At 45.8% G+C, this 24,603-nt stretch overlaps 1 protein-coding gene across 7 annotated transcripts in view; it reads right to left on the reverse strand.

Moving 5' to 3' along the window:
- PAK5 (p21 (RAC1) activated kinase 5) overlaps positions 1-24,603 on the reverse strand; it is a 167,085-nt gene that overhangs the window by 28,220 nt on the left and 114,262 nt on the right. For 4 of the 7 annotated variants that reach the window (XM_027883530.1, XM_027883532.1, XM_027883529.1 and 1 more), the window contains one exon: positions 8,978-9,192. In XM_027883530.1, the coding sequence (XP_027739331.1) occupies positions 8,978-9,192 (215 nt within the window). Of the gene's footprint in view, positions 1-8,977; positions 9,193-9,429; positions 9,527-9,920; positions 10,028-22,935; positions 23,126-24,603 lie in introns of those variants that run through there. The other 3 variants (XM_027883535.1, XM_027883536.1, XM_027883534.1) reach the window with 3 other exon arrangements.

Consider the following 24,603-nt stretch of genomic DNA (forward strand, 5'->3'; position numbering starts at 1 on the left):
AAAAGTCTCTGCAGGTAGGTCAGTGTTGTTCCCTGGTAATACACAGCACTTGTCTGGTGTAATTGGATCCTGCGTGAAGGGGAAGACAAGAAAGGCAGAGCAGCAAAGCACTTTGAAATTCCTACAGAGCCACCAAAGCCCAGATCTAATCATGTCAGAGCAGGAGATAGAAAAAAACACATTCATACCTGGAGCTTTGGCTCCACAGGTAAGTGAGCTGCTTGACAACATTTTCCCCCCTCTGATCCTGCGATTCCTACTGAAGTAAACTCTGCTGGCCTTGAATAAACGTGCCTGTTTGGTTGTAATCATAAAATCACAGAATGGTTTGGGTTGGAAGGGACCTTAAAGATCATCTATTTCTATTTCATGGAACACAATCTAGCAGGACTATAACCAGGAGACAGTTTCTGTTCTGGACTGCAGTGGATCACACCAAGCAGATCCAGGGACAAACACATCACTGGGATGTGCAGAATGTGCAGTTACTGAATGATTACTGTCACTGCGTGGTTCAATGGGAATGGAAGCAGCAAACACTGCCCTAGTGCCCATGTGGAGTGCAGATGCTGCAGGACCTGCTTTATATGGAAAATATAAACAGACCTGTTACTAAGTGGGCTGAAGCCTTGAACAAAAGTCACCAGGACACCCAAGTAGATTTATCATTACTTCAGCTGTCTGTGTCCACTTCTGACATGCATGGACATGAATTTCCAGAGATTCCCTGCTGCCACCTAGTGTTTCCCACGGCCGAGCAGCGAGTTTTCTGACATCCACACAACTTGCTGTCTGAGGGCCTTCAGCAGCACCACTGCAGGTCTGGTCAGTCCCTGGAAACAGGGAATCTCCCGGTGTGCTTTACTCCACCAGCTTTCTCAGCCGAGCCAAGCGAGAGCTCGCTGGACTGTGAGAATGAAGGTTGGTGAAACACCTTTAGCCCCTTCAAACATTTACTGGAGAAAGCATTCACTGCTTACACTTACTGTTTATTTTTCATGCTTTGCCCTGGGGGACCACTGCCATGGGACAGGAACCACAAGGACCCTATTGCCACCCTGAATCATCACCTCCACCTGCCCAGCCCTTCATGGGCCCAAACCCAGCTTCTGGCCCCAGAGAGACTTTGGTCAGTGCAAGGAAGGTTTTGGAGGCAAAAAACTTGGCTAAACAAATGAGAAGGAGCTAACAACAACAACAGCAGCCACATGAGTGGTGATGGAGTCCTCCACCTCCAGGCAGCAAGCTGGGAGTGAGGCTCGTTTTTCAGGACAGGCAAGCCAGCGAGAGGAGTTACTGGAACAATGTCCTGTAGCTTTGTCTTCAGGGATTAACTTCCACGTTAAAAAAAGAACCTGATTATCAGTGTCCTTGCTCAGGATCTAATTCCTGGCTTGTTTCAGGTTATACTGTGCCACCTGGAGAGTATTCCCAACCTTGTATTCCCAGAGGAGACCAGATTCGATTTCTGAAATGCTGACACTGAGAGTTTGCCCCGTTTACGTGTGGACCTAGAGGTTAACGTGGTTTTTGAGCTCTAAAGCAGCCTGGTCAGCCTCAGCAGATGTAGACTGTGAACTCTAAATTGACTTTCAATCTTTTCTGAGTGTACTGCAAAGTTCTGCTCACCCCCACAAGTTCTCAAAAGCAGAACTAAAGCTTGCCCTTCTTGCAAGATGGCACCAACACTGATATTACTTAAAATTGCAACACTGATGCGCAAACAGCATTTAAAAACATTCTTTTACTAATCATATTGGAGAAAACTACTTTTACCCACAGAAGTTTGCAATCTGTATTGATCTGTATTATTGTCTGTGACTGCTGCAGGCTCAGGTGAAGCAACTCCTCTGTCACAGGAGCAGACCAACTCAACTCAATGCCAACTGTCGCATGGGCAAAGCTTACTTAGATGATGAAGGGTTTCTGAAGAACTTCCCTAGATCTCCACGCTGCAGACAGCAAACTCCAACACTCCAACGCTGCTCCAGGGAAGGGCTCAGTGAGCTCAGAGGGACTGGGCAGGTGTAGGTGTGAGCCTGTCTCCAGCTGTCTGCAGGAGGAGAGTACTGATAGCACAGGTTCTCTTAGGGATGTCAGGCACTTTTTAAATGAGGGACACGATCAGCAGGCAACTAATTATCATCCCTCCCAGGCAGTGGGGCAGAATGATGCACTTAAGGTGTTACTTCAGTGCTGAACTCGTCTTCACAGTCCAATGTGGAGCAAAGCATCATTCCCTACCCTGCGCTGGCTACAGCAACCACCTCTGAGAACCACATTTCTGCAGGCATTGCTCCTGCATCGTTTGAGCACATTTAAAGGACAGAAACAAGATGGAACATGAAAAACTCGGTTTGCCACTGGCAGCATTTACTTTGTGTGCTAGGAGAGGGTTTTTTCAGTGGCAACCTCAGTGTTTCTCTATGATGGCCAAGCCTGGCTTGTAAACCCTGGTGCTGGTATCTACAGTCCAGCTGCAGATGACCCTCCAAATGCACCTGCCTGAAACTCGTCATGAGGGACAAATATCTTGGTCAGAAGAGGTATGTGAATAATTGATTTTCTAGTTCAGCAGCTGAACTGAAAAACCAAGGAGCATCTTGTGTTTTGAGTCAATCTGAGATGATAATAATTCTGGTTTTTTTCTCCAAATGAGGCTCTGGAAGAACAATGTGAAAGCCAGGCTGGATGAAACGCAATGGTATGAAAATGGAAGAGCTGCTGCTCACAAGCTGACCAGGAATTTTGCTGTTCAGAAAGCCAGATCTAAGAATGTATCAGATAAAACGCCATGAGAAGAGGCATTTCCTTTGGAATGGAATAGAATATCACTACAACAATCACTTAAGTCCAACTGACCAACTCAGGGCTGACCACATTAAAGCATGTTATTAAGACCATTGTCCAAATGACTTTTAAACACTGACTCTCTTGTGAAAATCAACTTCACAGGCAGTAAAACTATTCTTTTAAAGGACTTACACAAAACCTACAATTTTCAGAAATCAGATGATCAGAAATAAACCCAAAAGTTTCCTCTGCACAACGCAGAACATATGAGAATATATTAATCTAGTGATATGAATTCTAAAGAACTTCTGAGTTGGGTACTTCTTGCACTGATTTCGCCCTGTGGTTGATTTTTATTTGTACAGTGACAGATTTCCTGTAAGATTACACAAAACTGGCAACTTGGCTCCTCTCACACTAAGCAGATGTCACAGTTAGACACATCCACGGACACTAGGTGGCATATTTGTATTATATCTGTTCAGGGGGAGACAGAGATTAACTGATGTAGCACTGTCACTTGTAAATGCAGTAACCAAACAGCCCTCAAGAGTGAAGTATTTGCCCTTTGAAAGAAAAGCTTTCACTTAAAAATGTTGCAGTACTTTCCTCTGGCATCATGGAGCATGAAAGGCATTCCCATTCAGCGATCAAAATAAATTGGAAGGGGGGTTGCCTTGCAGGACAACAGCAAATCTGACCACCATCACTTGTAGGTGAAGATAAACACAGAAGAACTTTGGCTGGAAGGCATTTCTGCCTCCAGCCCACCCTCCTGCCCAGAGCAAGGCTAACATCAAAGTCCAGTCAGGCTCCTAAGGGCAAGGTCCATCAAATTTTGCCCTCTCCTTTCCAAAGGCTGAGATCCCACAGTCCCTCCAGGCCGCTGTCCTGCTTGGCAGCAAAACACTTTCCTTCCACCTGGAATGTCCCATCCTGTAAGGTGTTGGGGCCCTTTTTGGAGACACCCCCTCCACCTTCTCCCAGCTGGACACGCACCAGGCACAACGTGGGGTTGCACAGATGTGTAATTAGGAAATGCAACTCAACGAGCACGACTCTTCGTGGTGTGGTTACAAGGAAGGCCCACGAGATGTCAGCAGCCTTCCAGTCCTGCCCTGTCCAGCAGTGCTGTTAAGTCTGGTCAAGCATTTGGTGGGGTGGGAGTCAACCTTCCTCAAGCAAGCACTTCAGACTGTCCCATCTCCAGAGGCAGGAATGGGAGGAATAACCAAAAGGAAGGAGTTAAAGGGAAGGAGAAGTAGACATTTGGGTGGACGAGGAAGAGAGGTCAGGACAACCACTGATTTGTCCACCTGCCCAGGAAGAACGGGCAAAGCCTTTGAATGGTTCCTTATTTCTAAACCCCTCATTTCCCTGTCAGGCATTTCCCCTGTGCAATTCCACATGGGAGGAGAGGGCTGGAGGGGTTACCTAATGAAATCTGGATATTTCTGACTGCTCAAGCTCAGACAAGGCCCCTGGCTTATCCCCTCTTTGAGGTCTTTGACCAGTCAGCATCACTGTGCACAGTGTCCTCCATCTAAGCAAAGGAAAGCATGTAAATGCAGGAAAAAAATGACAATTGAAATAAGACTTGAATGTCACTGTTGGAAACATTTTAAGAGGCCAAATAGGATGGCAAATAGAAATACCTTCTTTTTCACCTGTCGTCATGCACAGTAAAGAGAAGCTTTGATTTTTCTGATTGTTTTTTTCCCCTGTGCAGCAGAGAGGCTGAAATGCATCAGCAGAAGCTTAGAAAAGTTTTAAAAATTACAGCTGGCTCACCAGGATCAGGGTCACGGTTTGAGAGGCAGAAGGGAGGAGAGCTAAAACTAGTAAGAGAAAACATATAGATTAGACCACTGGAACATGAGGATGAAAGACTGGGAGGAAAGCTGGCAGCCCTGTGGCCTGTCCCCTACAGAAATTCTCTGCTCAGGACACCAGGTAAATGAACTGCCACAGGTTCATTCGACGTGTATCTTAAATTAATGTGCATCTCAGCTCAGACCTGGGGCATTCAAGGGTGTGTGGGTGAAGTGACGGAAAGGATGATGTTTCCTCTACTTTTAAGGCAGCTCAACCCACATGGCACAGAAGAGGCTTCTGCCGTTTTCCTGACAATACAGCATCGATGTCACACTGAGGGAAGAAAATCCCGGAAAAGGAAAATTCCAGCACATGAGCACGGCTGGATTTGTTGCAATGTGCTCAGGGGAGAAGGACACGCAGAGGCCCCAGCAGGAAGGATTTGCTCTTTTTGATGCCTGTCTGTATTTGGCCACTCAAACACTCACAGCTACCTCCCTTCTTCCTCAAGGATGAACTGATCACTGTCTCACCATCAACCTGGGGACTCTCATCTGATCTTGCTGAGTGTGTGGATGGTTGAAACTACCCAAAGCATCAACAAAAGCAAAGGGGTGGAGGCTTCACGCACATACCAGCACAGACAACTAAAGAGTAACCCCAGCAGGGTATTTTTTTCATGAACAAATGGCTTTTTTTCCCTCCAGTAAGTTGAGAGAAGAGAGGACGCTCAGCTGCTCCCTGCGCTGGGAAACATGAGAAGGGATTTTAACAAGTCTTCAGTGCCATCCTGCTCCCACTGACAGCAGCAGGCACACAAGGATCTTAACAGAGCGGCTTTACAAAGGCAATGATAAGCTCTTCTGGCAAAAATCCCCCAAATAAGGGTTCTGGTGTCTGTTTTCCTAATATTTTGAGTGGAGTGGAGATGCATTTGCTTAGTTATTGGCTCTGAAGCTTTCCAAAAATCAAAGGGTGGCAACAAACTGAAGCTCCTGTGAGGCACAAGAGTGATGACAAGCCAAGCACGCTGTGTGCTAAGAACAAACATGCAAACCCCGAGCTCCAGGTACACACAGAACTACTACAAAGTGTTGAAGGAAGAGGATTGAGAGGCCTGGCATCAGGATCTCAGACTTCATGAAGCCTATTTTAAGTGCAGGCAGACACAGGCAGTTCACATTTTTTCATGCAGAGACGTTTCCAGTGAAAAATCAGTCTTTTTTCACCCCCTCTGTCTCCACACCACAAACCTATCAAGATCACTGCTGCTTTCTATTTTTCATGAAATTTCTGCAGCATTTTACTGACTTGTGGTGGCACCTGAAATCCACAACCCTCTGCTGGTATCTGGGTCACCCACGCTGAGAAGGGGAATCCCATTATTGTCTCTCCTCGTGTTTGAAATGAATGAATCTGTGCAGTCAGCTCAGGTTTGGATTCAAAGGCTGATATTACCATGACAAGCCGCCGCCACCTGCGTGCCAAATCACTTACGAGCCTTCCACCCCAGCCAACACAGAGGCAGGGCAGTGACATCCCCCCTGGATATTTGGGAGCCCAGGGCGCTGCCTCTTCATCATTGCTGCTGCTGCTGCCTCTGAATAAAGATGGAGCAGTGAGAATATTTACCGTTTATTGGCTCTACCCAAAGGGACGTGCTGCGTTATCAGATCCTCTCTGCTCTGCAGGCTGAGAAACAAGCAACCACTCACGGGAAAAGCTGTGCAATCTACAGAAGTCAACAAAAAAAGGCTTTCCCTTCCCCTGCCTCAGCTCTGGGTGAAGCCCAAAGCAAGCAAACACCAGTTCTGTCTCGAAACTAAGACACCTCAAAGGCTGGCTCTGTGATCTGTGCTGCTGTTCGGTCGTGAAGGAGCACCTATTAGGACACACTTGTGCCTCGCTCCACAGTCAATACTGAAGGAAATAAACAGGGAATAAATTCAGGAGCACGTTAAGAGCAGAGTTACAGAGCTGCTGTAACGACCTGAAACCTCAGCACCAACTAACTCTGGCCAAATGCCTCACCATGACCTAATACTGTGGCTCAGGGAACAATTATGAACCTTTTTCTGCTACACATCAGTGCATTCACAAGTACATTAACTGAACTATGAACTGCCAGGTGGAAAAGGGGAAAGTTGTAATACTGAGATCTCAGAACATTTGGTTCCTGTCTCCATGAACTGCAAGTGCATTTTAAATTTTCAGCTCTCAGGGAAGTTATGAAATCCTCAGTGCCCTTTCAACACTAAAGGTACTGGTGCATGTTCACACGTTAAAAAAAATCATCTAAATTAAATTATTATGCTGAACTAGTTTAGGAACATTAAATTGTCTTTGCTTTAAAGTGGCTGCAACTCAGTTTCTCTCCATGAGTTATGTTACAACAAAATAAGGATGTTAATTCTTAAAAAATATACAGTAACACGGTATCTCGCAACAGGGTTAAAAGCAAATTATCAGATTATGTCTCTTAGCTGCAATTAAAACTAACCTGTGTTTTCTGTATTATGGAGGCCCACTTCAATAAGCTGCAGCTGAGTCTCTGACAGGAAGAGAAACTGGAGGGTCAAGGCACCATTTCTTGAATCCTCCATTCTTAACCCCATTTCCTCATCTAACTAAAGGTTTGGAGCAGTGTCACGCAAACAGCTGCAATTTGGGCCATCTCCTTCCAAATCCCCATCTTCCACCCACACAGAAAACCCCTCCTGAGGGTCTCCCTGCAGAGGGGTTTGTTTGTGCTCATCCCTGTGGCCTCTGCTGCCATGGGTACCAGGGCTGCAGGAATCCTGGCACACACATCCTGGGAAGGTGCTGTGGGATGCACGGATGAAGCAAGGACCACCATTGCCCAAGGGCTACACTGGGAGAATGAGCTCAGATTGGGAATTGGATTTTGGCTTCTGGCCAAACAGCCCTTTAGTTTAGAAGTGCATTCCTGGTATTTGCACATATACAGACCCCCAATACACGGACAGAAAAGCAAGAATTGACCAATTTCTTGGAAATACAGTGATTTTCTCCACTTCAAAATGTGGCAATTGCCCATTTGGGGAGCACTGCACACATCCATTTTCAGGCTGAGACCCAGAGTGGTATGGCCTGTATGGTACTGAGAGAGCTATTACATTTAAAACTTCTTAAGCTTATGGATTTAGTGTTTCCAGAACTGCAGGAAAGAGATGGCAGCTCTACAAGATAATAAACACTTTTTTTCCCCTTCCCTCCCCATTTTAAAACATCTTCATGCATTCACATCAAAACACCCAGAGAACAAAGCTGTTCCCCTCCCCTAGCAGGAAAAGGGTTTTTTCCTCATTATTCTGGGCCTCCAATACACAGTACAATATATCTTATCATAGCAAAATATCAAGGCCTTGGTTTTATCCCCCTTGTCCTCAAGTACCACCCAGCAGTCCTGATCAGCAAGTGACGAGTGCCCTTCAGGAGCAGGCAGTAAATGTAAATTTAGAAAAGAGCACTTATCAAATATAGCTACAGGGTCTACACTCTCAGGATTATCTGGTTTTCCCTTGCTGCAGGAAATTTATTCTGCAGTGCACGAGGGGTAGATGTACACGGCTGGCAGGGTATAGGCTACCACCACAACACAGGTGGGATTCACTTGGCTGTCAGGATGTGCAATCCCAGAAACGCCGCTAAATCGGGGCAAATTTATCTACCAGAATCCTGTGCCTCTGGAGGGGGATCTCAGAGCCACACTGCCTCCCTGTCCAGTGCTGCTCTACCTTCTAAGCCAAGTTTTCTTCCCAGCTGTCCAGCCTGAACCTCCCAAACCACAGCCTGGGGCTGTTTCCCCTCGTTTTACCACCCAACGAGTTCAGCTCCATCCCCATGCGTTACCCCCTCCAGGCAGCAGCAGGTGGCAATGAGATCCCTCCCCGAGCTCCCTGCCTGGCTGAACAAGCAATTTAATTTTTTTCCTTTGGTGTACTTTTCCCTCTCTCCCTTGCTCCGAATTGCCTTTGCCTAAAGCGCTGTTCTTAAATTAATTATCAAGGAGTTTTACGCTGCAGAGGAGCAGCGTTTTGGGGCCTCCACAGGGACTTGTGGCTTTTTCTTCTGCAGCCTGGGAGCGTGAAGGCTTGGCCTCTGCCAGACCCATGACTCACACTCTTCTGGGACATTCACACAATTCATATAAATATATATATAATTCTTTTTTTCCCTTCAGCTCTACTGTAAAATGTTTGGCTTTGCGCTCGCACACTCCCCAGCCGTGCCTGCCTCCCGGGACAGCCACCCTGGGAGCCAACGCCAACACACACCACCGGCATCGCTTCGTTAAGGTTACAAGCAATTAAAGGCAGGTTGAGGAGCTGCAGAAGGGACTCTGTACCTTCATAGGAGCCAGCTGGATGGGAGTGATGCATGATGGATCCACCATAGGCTTCGGCCGGTTGGCCGTGTCCGCCAGCAAGCTGTGCCACTGCTGAGGTAGTCCCGTGAACTTCTGCTCCCGGTGGTCAAAGCCGGTGTGGACCCGGTGCTCGAAGTTGGAGGGCCCAGAAATTTCAAGCCTTTTCTTCTTTTTCCCGAACATGGTGAAAAAATCTAAGGAAACAGGAAAGAAAAGAAAATTTAAAAAAAAAAAAAAAGCACATCTTTATATGCTTTGTTGCAACCCACAGGCGTTCTCTCTTACTTCCTAGGGAATTTTAGTAGGTGGGATTAGCCAAATACCTGCATGAACTGCACTGCACACCTTGAGATCTATGTGAGGGAAGGGCTTATCTGACCTCCTCCCTGGGAGATTTTAAGAAGTAAACTCAGCCTCTTACCTCTAAATACCTTCCGAAACAAGAAAATGCCTCTATTCCCAGGAAAGAAAGCCCCAGGTCCTACTTTCTGCTTCCCTCTCCGTTGCAAGTTGCATCCCCTGGAAGCTCCCAGCCTGGAGCGATGCCAGCAGCAGCGGATGGCTTTGCTCAGAGGACGGCACACGGTGCAAGTGGTGAGCTGTGCCCTGACACACCACAGAGCAAATGCACACACAGCTTTGCCTCTCCAATCTACCCACCAGACAAACCATCCCAGATGAGGGCCCGGCCCTGCTGTGGTCAGACGCAGATCTCACACACCAGCAGCCAAAGGCAGATTTACTGCTGTGCCACTTCAGCCATGCAAACAGACAGAGAGCTCTGATCTAACTCTAACCTCACCCAAGGGACTTCACCTGCATTCAGAAAGGGTTCTGCTTAAAAACAGTATCAGGTATCGATCAGCTACTCTAAACATCAGGGGAGAAAGGACTTGCTGTGAGAGTCACATGCCCAGAGTACCTGGGTTTATGCCCACTTGGGTGGGATTCACTACAGTGATGGCCCTGCTTCTTTTAAGATCCAGAAAGAAGGATCAGCTCCTTTGGTCTTTATGCAGGTGCCGTGGAGAGGAGAGAGGAGTCCCTCCAATGCTGCACAAGCAAGGAACTGGAGGCTCTTGGAGGAAATGTGACCTTCCCAGGTTCTGCATCGCTGGAAAGACCTGGGTTGGCCTGGCTGCCTGGTGAAGCTCATTGTTACAGCACTTGCTCTACAGAAAGTGTTTTAGTCAATCTTTAGTTGTTATTTTCTGATAAGAGCAGGCTGGTTTGCCGTCCTCCTTTCTGCTTTGCCCCTCCTGAGGAGCCTGGGGAAGGCAGCAGGGAAGGTTTGTAGGGCACACAGGGATCACAGGCTAACAGGTTAGCTGGGGCAAGAGAAGCTTTGGAGACAAAGTGGAAGGAGGCATGAACTGCAAACTGAAAGGGATGAAGGTATTTGCTCATTCTACTGGCACAGGAAACAGGCAGTACACCCAAAACCTGCATTAACCTTTGGGGTTGGTGGGTCCCACCTTACAATAAAGTAGAGCAGCCTCATGGTTACATTAAAGCCAGTTCAGAACTGACTTTCTGAAGGACTCTAGAAATCTGCTGCATAAGGCAAGGACAAACTCATGGTCCCAGGGAAACTGCCAGAGGTCCTGTCTCTTCTTGTTGAAATACTGTCCTATTCTGGCAGAGTCCCCTGCCTGCCTCCTGCTGCCTCAGAACAGTCCTCCACCTTGCTCTCCGGGCCATTTCAAGCAGGGCTTGCCGAGCCCTTGAGCAGGGCAAAGAGGCTGGCAGCTCCATAAAACCTCCCGTGCCACAGGAGAGGCTCAGCTGTAAAGGGGATGCCCTGACTTTATGATTCAGGAGGCAGAGAGAAGCTCAGAGAAGAAAATGCAGATGGGATGATAAATCAGGTATTTATTCCACCCTCATTTCCTTTTATTAGTTTACTTAAAGATCAAGTCCATTATTTGAAAATTGATTGCTGGCTGCTTCGTAAGTCCCCCCTGTGGTGTATTTGCAGGTGACTGTCTCCCTTGTGCATACTTTCTTTGGCTCTTTTTCCATTTCCACCATCATAATCTTTTTATTTGTCTTGTTGGTGCACGTCGGGCACACTCACAGACAAGTTTCCAGCCTAACCCAAAGCCATCCTGGTTGGCCTCTGCTCAAAGATTATCTGTTTTCAAGGCTCAAACAGAAGCAGCCAGGTAGGTAGCAGCTCGTGTTCAGCGCTCGTCTGCGGGGCTCCACAAATCACAGCCGGCTGCAAATCAATGGCACTGAGTTGATTTCATTCACCCTCTGGGATGGGAATCTACGAGATTGGAATCTATTAGAGTAACATTTTAAACCATCAGCTCTAGATGTGCACTTCTTTGCCTGATCAATGCCAGCACGTGCAGGGTTTCCTGCTGGACCGGCACCCGAACGCAGCTATTGGATGCTCCAAGCCCTCCAGAGCTCCAAACAACATCAGGAAACTAAAAGCACATCAGCTGGCATAGTGCATATTGCTTTTAAAACTAAACAGCAGATTCATTCAACAAGATATTCCTCTTTTGGTTTTAGATTGGTCTTTGCCATGTGGCCCTCTCCTGTTTCAATGCAGTTGCAGATAGAAGCAAAGGCGAAATCTGGCCCAGCGGGACCTTTACTTTCTCAGGACAATATTTTAGTCTAAAACTGGGTGCCAAGGCCACACTTCTGCTCAGGGATGGTGTCTGAGGCCTGGGCAGTGGGACTTGCCACCTCTTTTGACTGCAGCTCCTGTTTAGATGAGCTTAAATCGAGCACGAAGCTCCAGCAGGACAGCCAGGGATGGGTTACACAGCAATGTTGTGGGTATCAGTGGCCAGAGAACAACTACCCTGGGGCTGGGCCTGTGAAAGGTGACCAGGAGCCCTGGTTGATGGCAGCCACATCACTGCAGGAGCAGAGCAGGAGCCCCCACAGGCCAACCTGCTCCCCCAGCAGCTCTGCAAATGGCTGCTTGGTGCTCCTGAATGGAGCAGAGCCTCGACCAGCTCTTAAGGGTATCAATAATAAATGCACTGTCGCTTCACTCCATCAGCCAGCAAGGTCTCCCCCTTCCACTGCAAAGCAAAGCCAACCTCTCCTTAGCACAGTCCCTCCAAATAACTGTGACACACAGAGCAATCACAAGGAAACTTCATTTCCTCTGATTTCTCCCAAAGAATGGAAATGATGCTACTTGTTTTTCCTGAGCTGTCTTGAGGATGGGGGTTTTAGGGCAGCCAAGTCTGTGAAACTTTTAGCTCTGGGCTTTAAGCGTCCCAAGTCAGTCTCCACTGATGTGCCTGGTCTCAAAAAAAGGAGAGATGATTCAATTTTTGCTATGGCTAACATTAATTTTTGTGTCATTTTGATATGACACACACACACAAAAGGACATTTACTCATTTAATCAGGTGTGGAAGCAAAAAACATCCTGGGTGAGTGAACAAATGCTTTCCAAGAATTATAAAACTCTTTCAGGAATAAGAGGCACCCAAGTGCTTTGAAGAGAAATTATGCACCTTTGCAGGATGCTGGATGGTGTGTATAGCATAGAAATTATGGAATTTCTCTCAAGAGCACAGAATGTATGAAGTTCACTCAGACACCTGCCCGTTGTTAAGAAACCCTAATTTCCCAATGGGATCACTTAGGAGAACATCCCACAGACAATGGGGCACACTGTCTGCCTTCATTAGGGGCACAGGGAGGTTGTTTGGGCAGCCCTGCAGAGCTGCCTGTTTGCCATCCCCGCGCCAGAGCACTCACCCTTAATTTAATTCTTCCCGACAGCTTCCAACGTACTCCTGATTGTGCCAGGTCTCTCAACAAATGCCACCTCTCTGTGCAGCTCCTCCTGTGCTCACCCCCACGGAACAAGAGGAAATGAGAGGTATCATACTCGTAATTTGTTGCTATTCTGGTGGGGATGAGCACAACCAGGATGTCTGTCCTTTCCTCGCACATGCTTTGCCAAGGGATAGTCTGGCTGATTTCAGCACCTCACAGGGACGTGAGGGGAGCCTGTCCTAAAAACAGCTACCACTGATGACAGTGGGCTTGAGCTGGCTTTGAGGGGGAAGAGAAAACAAGACTCATTGCTGCATGGCTTCGGTGGGGCACTACAATACCAAGACTTCACTTGCTCTTATTCTGAAATGATGTAGCACATTAATTTTGTGCTTGTAAATGTGAGGTTTGAAGGAGGCAGCCCTTCGGTTCCAGCAAACAAAGAGTTCAGCAAGTGTGACAGCATGAGACCAGGAGCAAGTCTGTTCTTAAGCAGGGGAGCCAGGAGATAAGTCTGTTCAGCTCCAGGCTGCCACGCCAAGGCCCTCCAACCCACGGTCCAAGTGTGGCACAAGAAGAAAGATAAGGGACTTTCTCTACCAAAGCCATGATGGAAAACATAAGGACATGGCATTTACTGGAGGAAAATGCAATAATGGTGAGGAAAATCACCTCTACTCACACCACCTCTCCTCCTGAGGAACCCACAGCTGGGCTGGTCCCAGCTGTGCCAGTGGGGAATGGAGAAGGGACAAGGGTAGCAGGAGAAACATGTGAGCTGTGCTCTGGAGATAGAGCCACCCGAACCCTTTTATAATTGCAGTGTTTGTCTTACTCTTCCTCTTTGTCTCTGCCCAAGAAAGGAGTTGTGCCAGCCCTGCTGGTGCCTCCTGGAGAGCAGGGACACACCCCCATCCACAGCCGCAGGCACCAAGGTGATGCTCGAAGGGTGCTATCAGCAGCAATCACTGCATTTTGCACTTAATGCTGTTTACTGTAGTGCCTAACAAATCGAATTACATGCTAATCAGCACACCCTGCCTCTTAGATCTATGCCAGCCTCGGCTCCTTTGCAGTGCGCTCCTTCGGAGGCACAGAAATAATTCTCTGAGCATCACAGTGCCACGGACTCCCAGGCTGCTCCAAATTTCACCCCTGACCTTCAATGACAGATCAGGTCCTCACACAGGGGAAAGTCCCTGTGGCTGAGACTCTGCCCCTGCAAGGTGTGTGACGTGGACCAGCAAAGCACATCCACTCTGTCAGCTACTGCACTACTGCCGTGCTGCCTCCCAGGCACAAATGAGGGTGTTTTTCCAGCCAGAAGTATCCTACAGCCCTATCCCAGGGCAAGAGGGTGGCAGTACAGTTTTGGGTGCCAGGGGAGCAATGGGCTGTGCTCAGGGCAGGATTTCCAGCAATAGCTTTCCCAAGAAAAGTTAAAGCCCTGCCAGTTCATCTCCCCGAGCTCACAGAGAGGTGGCAGGTTTGCTTTGTTTGTTCAGTCTTAAATGCTTGACCCCATGAATTGTCCCTCTCCTGTACCTGAGACCAGAGGACACTCAGGGACTGATGAACTGAAAAGCTGAAAAGTCCAGATATATGTTACTATCCCCAAAGAATAAATTTCTGCACTTACAGCAAGTAAAATCCAAGATAAATGGAATAACAGGAAAAAAAGGATGACTTCAGTCCTAAGGTTAATAGTGTTCTGTATCTTTTATCACATCCCAAGTAAGAGTAGTCCACTCAACCCACCGAGCAAGAAAGAAGTCTGCTCAACTCTGACTTTCTGTTCCCAATGAAAAAGTCAGAGCCACTTTTTTTTTCCCTTCGAACTAGATATTCTTTTGAAGTTGGAAAGACCTACTCTATATTGCCATGTTGAAAACTACCAAGGAGTCCCAAGTTCATCCCCTAAGCCCTCCTTGCCATCCCAGGTGCCCCCAGAAAACACTGAGCAAAGGTCTGTGAAATTCTGCCATGCACAAAAACACGCAATAACCCTGCAACGTTAATACCTAGAATAACGAAGTGAGATGGGTATTTTTACTTAAAAATGGACCTTTTAATGACTGTGTACCACAGCTGTATGAGACCTATGATTTTTTTTATGGTATTTCAGCAGCCAGATACCGTGTCCCAGTAACCCATGAGCCACCGTGACCCTGAGCCACCCTGGGAAGCCTGCAAGGGTTTCTTACACACGCCTCGAGCACACGGGCGGGCTGTAAATATTCCCTGGGGAGGGGCTCTGTGTTCAGTGCCCTCAGCCCTGCAACATGTTTGCTTTCGAACAACCAGCAATTAGTTCAGTTTCAATCAGGCAGCCAGTATTTTCTGCAGGGATTCCCTGTGGCTCCTCAGCTGAGCAAGCAGCAGCAGAGCCCTTTTCCCTCGGGGATAGGCACGCTATCAGCATCTAAAAATTGCCTTTGTGCACGCTGGGTATCATGTACAGGCCCAAAGTGGGGGACAGTTCTGGGCTCAAACTCCCCAGCACCCAATGAAAAGGCAGGTTTTCCCCCAAAACAGCCACACAGCCAAAAAAAAAACCTGGTTACAGCCAGGACCATTAATAAAATGCTTCATTTTTAAGAAAACTGACAGAAAGACACACTGCAAAACGGCACATGGGTGCAGGTCGCCTTCCTTTGATAATTTTTACTTACTAATAATAGTTTTCTGTAGCACAAGGACCTCAATTATTCCCCTCCAGAGCCACCCAAACGCAGTAATACATCATTAGCTTTGCTGGCTTCTGTTGCCGCGCTCTGATTAATCATAACCTTTCCCGATATTTGATCGTAAATGAAAGAGTATGAATTGAGAAGCACAAATTAAATTAATGTGTCAAGGCAGCTTGCATAGCCAGTGCTCCAGACAAATGGGAGCTGGGCTGAAACTCAATCTCCAGGAGAAAGCGAATGTCTGGTGTGGACTGATGGCAGCATAAATCGCTGAGAAATTCTCCGTGAGCGAGAGGTAAAAAGGATGTTGGTTCTCCTTGAGCTCACACTGGTGCAAGTTCTCACTGCTGAGACAAGTGGAAGAGACCAACACTTATCTATTCATCTATATAGCTATTAAAAATGAGATTTTTTTTTTTAATAAGGACTAGCAACAGCAGTAGTTTTGTATTTGCTTTTTGTTTGCTTAAAGGGTGGTTCTGAGCATCTTGGAGGGGATCCTCTGCTTCTGGCTGCGATCAGAGTGTGAGTTTACAGAAAAAAAGGAGTGGGCCTTCATTGCAAGCTTGCATTTTTTTAGAACTTAGCTCTATTTTTCTATTTTTAACTGAAAATACAAAGAAAATTACCCTATTTTTCAGGAGATGAAACAAGAAGCAGTACCTGGAAAAGCAGAGTGAATTGAGTAAGAAGCAAACAGAGATTATGGAAAGGCTCTTAAAAACTGGTTCCAGGTCAGGCCTGAGACACTGCTGTGTCAGAGGAGACATCCTGTTTGACTTTCCAGATAAAATATTCCTAAATACTTTCCTGACTCCCAGAGCGTCAGTCTGGATATACAGGATGGAAATGCATACAGGGCACCCAGGAACTGGGGGGCAGCTGCCTGCAGAGCACCTCAAATCACAGGCAGGTGAGTCCTGTGGTCGTATCTTGTATTTAATCATTCATTTACTGGTCTTATCTAGAGGGGTATCTCATTACTTCTTTGGATACAAGGTGGTTTCAGACCTTGGGAAAGGGTACTGTTTGTTTTGTCACGTGAATGGACATGCAGGTGAATGCCAGGTTGGTTCACCAGCCTGAGGAGAGACCCCCATTTCCCACAATCTCGGCTTAACCCTCTGCTCTCCTCAATTATGATCTGAGCATTTCAATTTGGCAACCACAGAATAAACCCTTGGACAGTGTTCTGATAAACCCTACTAATGAATCAAGACTGTGATTTTAAACATCGCCTCTCTCTCTGGCAGCAACAAGAAGGCTCTACAAATCGTGAATGAAGTCAGCCCAAATCCTGAGTCTTCTACCATCCTGCTAAACTCTCCCACACATAAATAATGTACTGACAGAAATCAGTCACCTGTGACCACACAGTTTTTCCAGACTATCTTTTTCAGCTCAAAGTAATTACAGAAATACCATTTTCAATGCATGCCCATGTGAGTTTTAGAACGAAAAACCTTGACAGTCCACAGGATTCAACTTATTACCACGGGTTTTCACCATGTCTTATATTTTTTTCGAGACAGGGTAGACTTGTAAGTAGTTTAAATTAAAATACATGCTTTAACCATGGAAAGATACACACTGATGGACTAGACCAACAAAATGCCATCTTTCCCAGAGCCCCTCATTTACCCTGCAGCATTCTGCTCATTTCAACCTCAGGTCAAACCAGCCAATTTTTCAGAGTTTCTATGTCACTGCACAACACAATAAAAACGCATTTAAACAATTACGAAGCGCCCAGGACTTGTCATTGTCCGCGTTCCTTTTCAACCCCACAATACCTTGTTTACGGTGGAAAATGACTTCATTTGCCACAGCACAGCAGCGTGTCTCTTGATAGCCGGCCCATGAGACACATCTAATAGAAATGCACAGCGGAACAAAAGACGGGCAAAAAAATAATAACAAAAGGCAACATACGCTTCCAGAGAAACAGTAAAAGCTGGTACAGAGTGGCCAAACTAGGATTGATGTACTCCAGGGAACAATGCTCATTCTTCTTATTGAAAGCTACTCTTGTACCAGGACTCACTTCCACACACTGACTGACATGTGCTTTCCTAATTTGGAAGTCTCGTGATTCCCGGTGGATTTTAACGCTCGGTAATTTTCAGTCGAGTAGCTTAAACGCATATATTGTAGTCAGTCACTCTCTATTATCTTATACACATGCACACATATATAGCAACGTGTAGACAGAGGTTCTTGCAGGGAATTAGTCTGCAACAGCTCTGGGCAGATTAAAGAGAAATCCCCTCCCCTGCCTTCAGAGCCCCCTAAACCCCTGGAGGTAACTCAAATAATTTCTATCCCTAGCAATTGAAAAGATTCCAGGTTTGCCGTAGCAAATGGTCCCTTGGGTGCTCAGCTTGAGATAATTAATGGTATTAACTTTGTAGGCAACGCTGGACACCCACAGGGAGGGGGGATTAAATAAGGGACCCATTAAATGAGTCACCCCAAGTCTCAAGTTACTTCTGAAACTTCAAGCAGCTGTAATTTATTTTTTTCTGAGCTGATAATATAAGAAGTATTTTTAAATACTATTCTGTATTGTAAAGGATGTGGGTACTCTATGTTTTGAGTTAGAAAAAAATAATAAAAGGAAATATTATCAAGAATGAAAGTGACGACATATCAGCAGAGAAGATGAGATGAGCAGGGTATTCAGACAAACCTGAACATCAAAACCAGACCTGTGAAACAATATTACCTAATTCTGAATATTAGTAAATATGGACATTCCCGGGGGTTGGGAGGACTGTAGGGTAGGAACTGCAAGGATGTGAAATTCTCTATCTGTCAAGAAAAAAGGCTGAGAAACACTTGGAAAATTGTTGTTATCGACCATGTACCATCTTTGCATTTTGGGCCACATCCTCAGTGGGGTCTCCTGGAAATGCCTCCCCAGAAGAGATGGTTTGGCACCAACTCATATCACAGCGAAGGGGAAATTAAAATGTCTTGGTTTTGAACGTAAAGCTTTAGTTCCAACCCTCTGAAATTCGAGTTTCCTCTGCAGCACTTGATGGCAGCGGCAAAGCCAGCATTACAAACACACCAGTGACCAAGCCACGGGAGGAGGCTGCAGTAGGGCCTTTTCCAGATTTCCCAGTCGAGAGTAATAACAGGACCACACAGTTCCTCACAAGTGCTCTGTATTTACCATGGATGTATCCTGATAATCTGTAAAATTCAGCTTTTGCCTGAAAAGTCACTTCACAGCCCCCAGAGAGTGTCACAAGCACGAATGGCACTGGAGGGGGACACGCACCTGTGACAGCACCGCTGAGATGGGGGGCTCTAGAGTTGACCTCCTGCCATAAACCCTCCCTGGTGTGTTCACCTTCAACACACTACACTGATACCCACTGCATTTCTTATTTTACTTCTAACCCAGTACAGGCTGTGCTGGCTCTCAGGGAATCACTCTATTACTGTAACATTTGTAATAAAGGTCGCTTTCCACTGAAGGATCAACAGCAACAAACGCTTCCTAATGCATTATTAATGGCAAGCCTCTGATAAGAATACTCCTTGGGATGAAACACATCTGACCTGTAAAGTGTTTACCAAGAAATGACACAAAATCAGATTATTTGGTGCGTCAAAATACCTTTAAAATGCAAACAAACATATCTAGAGATTACATGGATCCACAGCAAGTGGCTGGAAGATGAAAATCATGCCTGTTGTTATCCCCGTGGGTTTCCTACCTTGCTGTCTGGTTTTACTCTGCATTGCTGTAACATGTAACCGAAGGAAAAAACCCATTTCCACAGTCTACAATAAATCACAAATGTGTAGATTCTACTTGAAATGTTTATTCCATACATATTTTCTTGTCTTTCTTTTCCCACTCTGCATTGTGCTGAGAAACAGGCTTGAAAGTCAATTCTTATCCTATTACCTATTGAGTTGCTGTCATGCAGTGCTCTGCTTCCACATTAAAAATGAGAACTGATCCCTTGAAGGGTTTTCTAGAGCTTACTATTTATTACCTCCCTCAGAAAAGTTTACCATAAGCTCTTTATACAGAACATGGGAATGTTTATAAAGGAGACGCCTGCTCAGCCCTCCTCCCTTGGGATCATCCTCAGCAACCAATAATTGCCACTGAGGAATTCCTCAACACTGATTTTTTTTCGGAGCCAAGCGGCCTTGCCGCGCAGACTTTGCATTTTCCATCTCCAGACATCAGTTTGGAAAGGGTGGGTCTCACCTGTCCTCCAACTGGGAGATAAAGGTCGGAAGAAGAAACGGAGACCCCTTATGCCTCGTCTCTGATGGGAAAGCTTTTGGAGCAGCCACAGAAAAGCAAACAAAACCTCCGGTATAAAGCAAACTGAACGAAAGAACTCCCACACCTTTATCTCTGGGCAATCTGTGCAAATCCAGAAAGATGAATACAACTGTGAGGTCTTTATTGTTTTCCCCCTTTTAAATGCCAGAAATAGATTTTTTTTTTTTTTTTGCCTGTAGGAAGGTTCTGAGCAACTGCAGAGGTTACTGCATCTCAGATGGCCACCACCGCCACCTTCCAAGAGATGCTGCTGCTACAGGAAGTAGCAGTCCTTCTTTCCAGAGGAAGGAAGCACACAGGTGAATCACTGCATTTTGCTGGGCCCATTCATATGCTGTTTATGGGAAGGGCCTCTCCAGGCCCTCTCCAAGATGAGGGGTTTCATCTGAAATGGTCCAAAACGACACTTGCAGCCTCTCAAAAAAAAACAAGGAGAGGAGGTTGCCAGTTGACTCCGTGCCCAGCTGACTCCCAAAAGCCTGGCTCTGGAAGCACCATGCCAAGTTGCCATGTGACTGTGTATATGAGCTGATTCAGCTGCCAAACTTTCAGACAATTATGTCAAAATGCCACTTCTCTCCCAGAAGAAGTTCCTCTCGTGCTGGAACCACATAGCATCACCCTCCTCAGCCCGCACCAACCGCTTTTACAGCAGCTCTCAAGGAGGTTGTTCTGTTGAGAAACTGCCATTGTAACAAGGAGTCTGTGAGAGAAGGCAAGGTCTTCTTCAAGATTTTGTGATAAATCTTATTTACCACTGAGGGGGATATGCTGAGACTATCCAGAGGTGAAGATCTTGGCATCGTTTCTCAGGAATCATCAGCTCATGGATCCCCACGGCTCCCATCCTGCTCATGACCATCAGGCCCTGACCCCTCTGTTTATATTTAAATACCTACATTCATGTTTAAATTTAGCATGTTCACATCTGAGATTGCAGGTTCTTTTCTTGAAGTCTCAGCATCAAAAATACACCACCGATTAGAAAATAATTAATCATTCTAAAAAAAGAGCATCTCTGCCTGCTGACTCTGGCTGCATTCACCACTGTTTCCAGAGGCAGGCAGATTCATTAATTCATTCATTCCCCACTTCGTTATGGAATGACTCCAACAAAGCTGCTGATACAACTGGGAAATCAAAGGATGAGCCAGGAAAGCGACTGCAAAAAAATGCATTAAGGAAACATGTGTGGTTATGTCGAGTGGCAGGGCCAGAGTCAGCAATTCATGAAAAAAGGGACTGCAGAGTCACTGGCTGAGAGGAGAATTAAAAGCGCAGATCCTAATGGAAGTATTTTCTTACCAAAAAAAAAAAACCAAACCAACACTGTAGTTTCTGGTCAAATGAAATGTCGTCCTACAAAATCTTTCATTCAACTGTCACCATTTTCCTTTTGTACTTAAGCAAAGAATCATATATAACTTGCAAGATATTTAAGATATAGTTAACTCCTTAGGTTTCTCCTCAAATTTTTGGACATACGCCTCAATAAATACCCTGATGCTTTTTGTTTCAGACAGTCTGAAAATCATCTGTGCTCTAGGTGGGCATCAGAGGTGACTTATTTCACTGTTTGCTTCACGGGGCAGCAGAAAGGTTTCCCAAAGATGATTTTAGGACGGCCACGATACTCAAACTATTCGATACGTCACAAATGAATGACCAGAACATCTTTTCACACTTTACCTCTCTAAGTCTTTGCAGTCCAAGCATCAGGCTTTGGTTGTACCCTGTGCACCCACCCCAGGGTGTGTAACTGTGCCCAGCCACACGACACAACCACGGCTTTCTAAATTATTCCCAGTTTCTCCAGGATAAAGGCAGGAAGATGTCCTGAACGGTTTTTAAAATGATTACACAAGTCACAGTGGGCTGTATAATACCTTTTCCAAAAAAAACCCTCCCTCTTAGCACTCTGACAGCCATCAGCCATGTCATTATAACTATTCTTTCTCCTTAAGAGATATATTCTGAATGTTTTAAATGGAAATAACACCACCTTGTCCCCCCGTGTTTCATACTCGTGGCGTGTCCTTGCAAGCAACCAGAGCTCAGGATGCCAAAAGCTGAAGGCTCAGCTCGCCCACGTAAGAGATGGGATATGAATAAATCAGTGCAAAGTCCATGTGAGCTCCTTCTCTCCCGCTAGCAGGGGCTCAGGCTGGAAAAGCTGGATCTGCAGTGGAGCTGCCATGCAGCTTTTAACTACCCATGGTACCATTTGAAATCCTCAGTTCATTCAGCATATGGAATTCGTGTTTTAAAATACCAAATGTGCAGCTGGGCATTTACAGAGAAATGGAGAAAAAAGAAGTGTATTTACTAGGGTGGCGTGACCATTTCTCTTACAGAGTTTGACTCACTGGGAAGGAGTTAAAAAACCCAAAGGAAACCCAAGAATTCAAAGAGCTTCAGACTCCATCCTCAGTGTCACCATTAGACTGGTTAGGGCACATCTCACTCTTGCATTCCTGATGAGAGCAGAGCTGGGCACCCGCTGCTGTGCCTTTTGTACCTCCCTGAAAGTCATCTTCAAAGGCCATTTATCTTTTCCCCAGCGTAGATCTGTGTCATCTCAGGCTTTCTGGAGCAGCATTTGGATCCTAATTCAACTGTTGTTGGCTTCAGGGGGAGGACGCTGACCCTAAAAATTGCCACTTTCTCCTCTATTTCCCTCTATTGAGGAGATGGGAAAAATTACCCTCCATGGTGACAACACATCCAAAAGCAGGGGAGGGGGGACATGGCTGACTTTATTGGAGGAAGTTTATTTGCTGTTCCCTTTCTTTTTAACAGGCTAAAGGAGATGTTGTTTCCCTCCCTCCCTTTTGCTGCTGCCACCTCCTACGTCTCAATGGAAACCAAAGTCTCAGACTCTTCAGTTCTAGCCCTCCATCAATGTTTTCTAAACCAAGATTTTGTAAAGCTGGAAGAAGGCTGAGCTTCACGTTATCTGCTCTGAATTCAGTAAAGCTTATGCTCATCAGAAAAGGAAAAGGAAAGAGAGAAGTTTATGACTCGGAAAATCTCTGAGTCAATATTTGTAAATAAGGTCTAATTTAATTACCAATATATGTATTTTTTCAGCTATCCAACTCTGAAAGAGCACAATCCCACTGGCACGAAGCAATCACACTATTTAACATGCAAAATCACTACTTGCCCACCAGCTTATTAATAGGTGGTTTTCTAATTCAGAGAAAGAGGCGAATTTCAGGCAAAGCAGAAGAGCAATAATCTGAATGCATCTGAAATGCTCTGCTGAACTCTGCTTCAGCAAACATAAGAAAATACTTTTTTTCTGTTTTTCCCCTCTCCAGTGACAGCTTTCCAGTGCCACTGGCATCCATCACGTGAGCAGAGGCAAATGCTTCCACACTTGGTAATAATCACAGCAAGGAAATTATGGATTGGGAGGAGGAGGAGGAAACACAAGGGTTTTGTCTCTTGGCTGAAGGCATACTTCAACCTGAAAAACTCAAAGGGAACTCAGTAGTAGCTTCCTCCTCCATTTCCACTTCTCAAGCAGAGCCAGGACTCCCCACAGATCTCCCAAGTCACCCGTTTTCCCCGGGCTCTCACTTTTTGCTGTGCTTCTGGTCCATGTGCTGAGTCCCGAAGGTCTAACTCCGTCAGCTCCCACCTATCCTTCCCCACATCGCTGCTCCACCACCTATTTATGCAAAATAATCTTCCAAACTCTCCCAACTTCATTTCAAGCCCACCTTCGCTGTCAGCTATTACTCTATCCCTCCCTTCACTGTCACCCCACGTTATGAAGAACAAATTCACCTCCCCCCCCCACTCTCTGACCTGCAATGTTTGCTGCAAAACAACACGAGACCAATGAACTGCCCCTGGCAGAACAGTTCCTCGTGGGAGCAGATAAAAAAGGATTTTCCTTAATGTAATTGCAAACTGAAATCAATAAATACACGGCAAGGCAATACAGAGGCAAACTTGGGCGCTGCAGGGAGTAGGTAGGAAATTTATACAAACTACAGTTACCAGGACAGAGTAAAGAGCAAGTACAAATCTAAAAGGCACTACCCAGATGCCTAAAGTCAAAGTAGAATATTAATAAATGATTAACAGGGCAGGTTTTAGGACAAGTGTTACAGATTCTGTATCTCTACAAAATCAGCTTTCAGTAGCCTAAGACGTTAAGGCTTAATCAGAGTGCATTGTTTTAGAGAGGAGCTATCACCAGTCAGTTAAATTGCAGGAATGGAAGAGGGGGTTTAATTCAAGATCCTCTAGGGAGGAGATTTGTTTGAAAGAGGTCAATTAAGCCTTCCACTCCAGTTAATCCCTTCTGTTTATTTTAAAATATCTGGAATAAGGAAAAAAACATTACAATAGGCCGGCAAAGCGAAATTTTCCTATGGATGCACCAAAGCAAAAACCTGCAGGTCAGCTTGCTTTCAGCTGGGAGAAACACAGGCAGAAATTGCAATCAGCCTGCATTTCATATGGATGCATCACGTGGAGATGATTCAGACTGAATTATTCTCTAAATCAGCCTTATGAAACACTCTCCTCTGAGGAAGGCAGCAGTACTTATCTGATTTTGGTAGAAGTTAATATTTTAACTCGTAAGTCTGGTTGGGAAGGGGTCTCTGTGGTCAGGCAGAAGAGAGTGGACCCTCAAAGGAAATATTTCTATTAGATTGCATTTAACTTCAGAAGTCAGGAGCTGCCCATCTCTGCCTTCAGAGCCCCTTCTTCCCCACAGCCTCCCAGCTATTAATGGCATTATTTACATATATTTCCCTTAAGCTTTTGAGTCACCAGTGGTTATTTAGGTCAATGTATATGTTTCTTCTGCTCTTCTG

This window comes from Empidonax traillii, unplaced genomic scaffold (genome assembly GCF_003031625.1).
Source record: "Empidonax traillii isolate 1590-97213 ecotype Southwest subspecies unplaced genomic scaffold, ASM303162v1 scaffold128:size1411021, whole genome shotgun sequence".
NCBI lineage: Eukaryota > Metazoa > Chordata > Aves > Passeriformes > Tyrannidae > Empidonax > Empidonax traillii.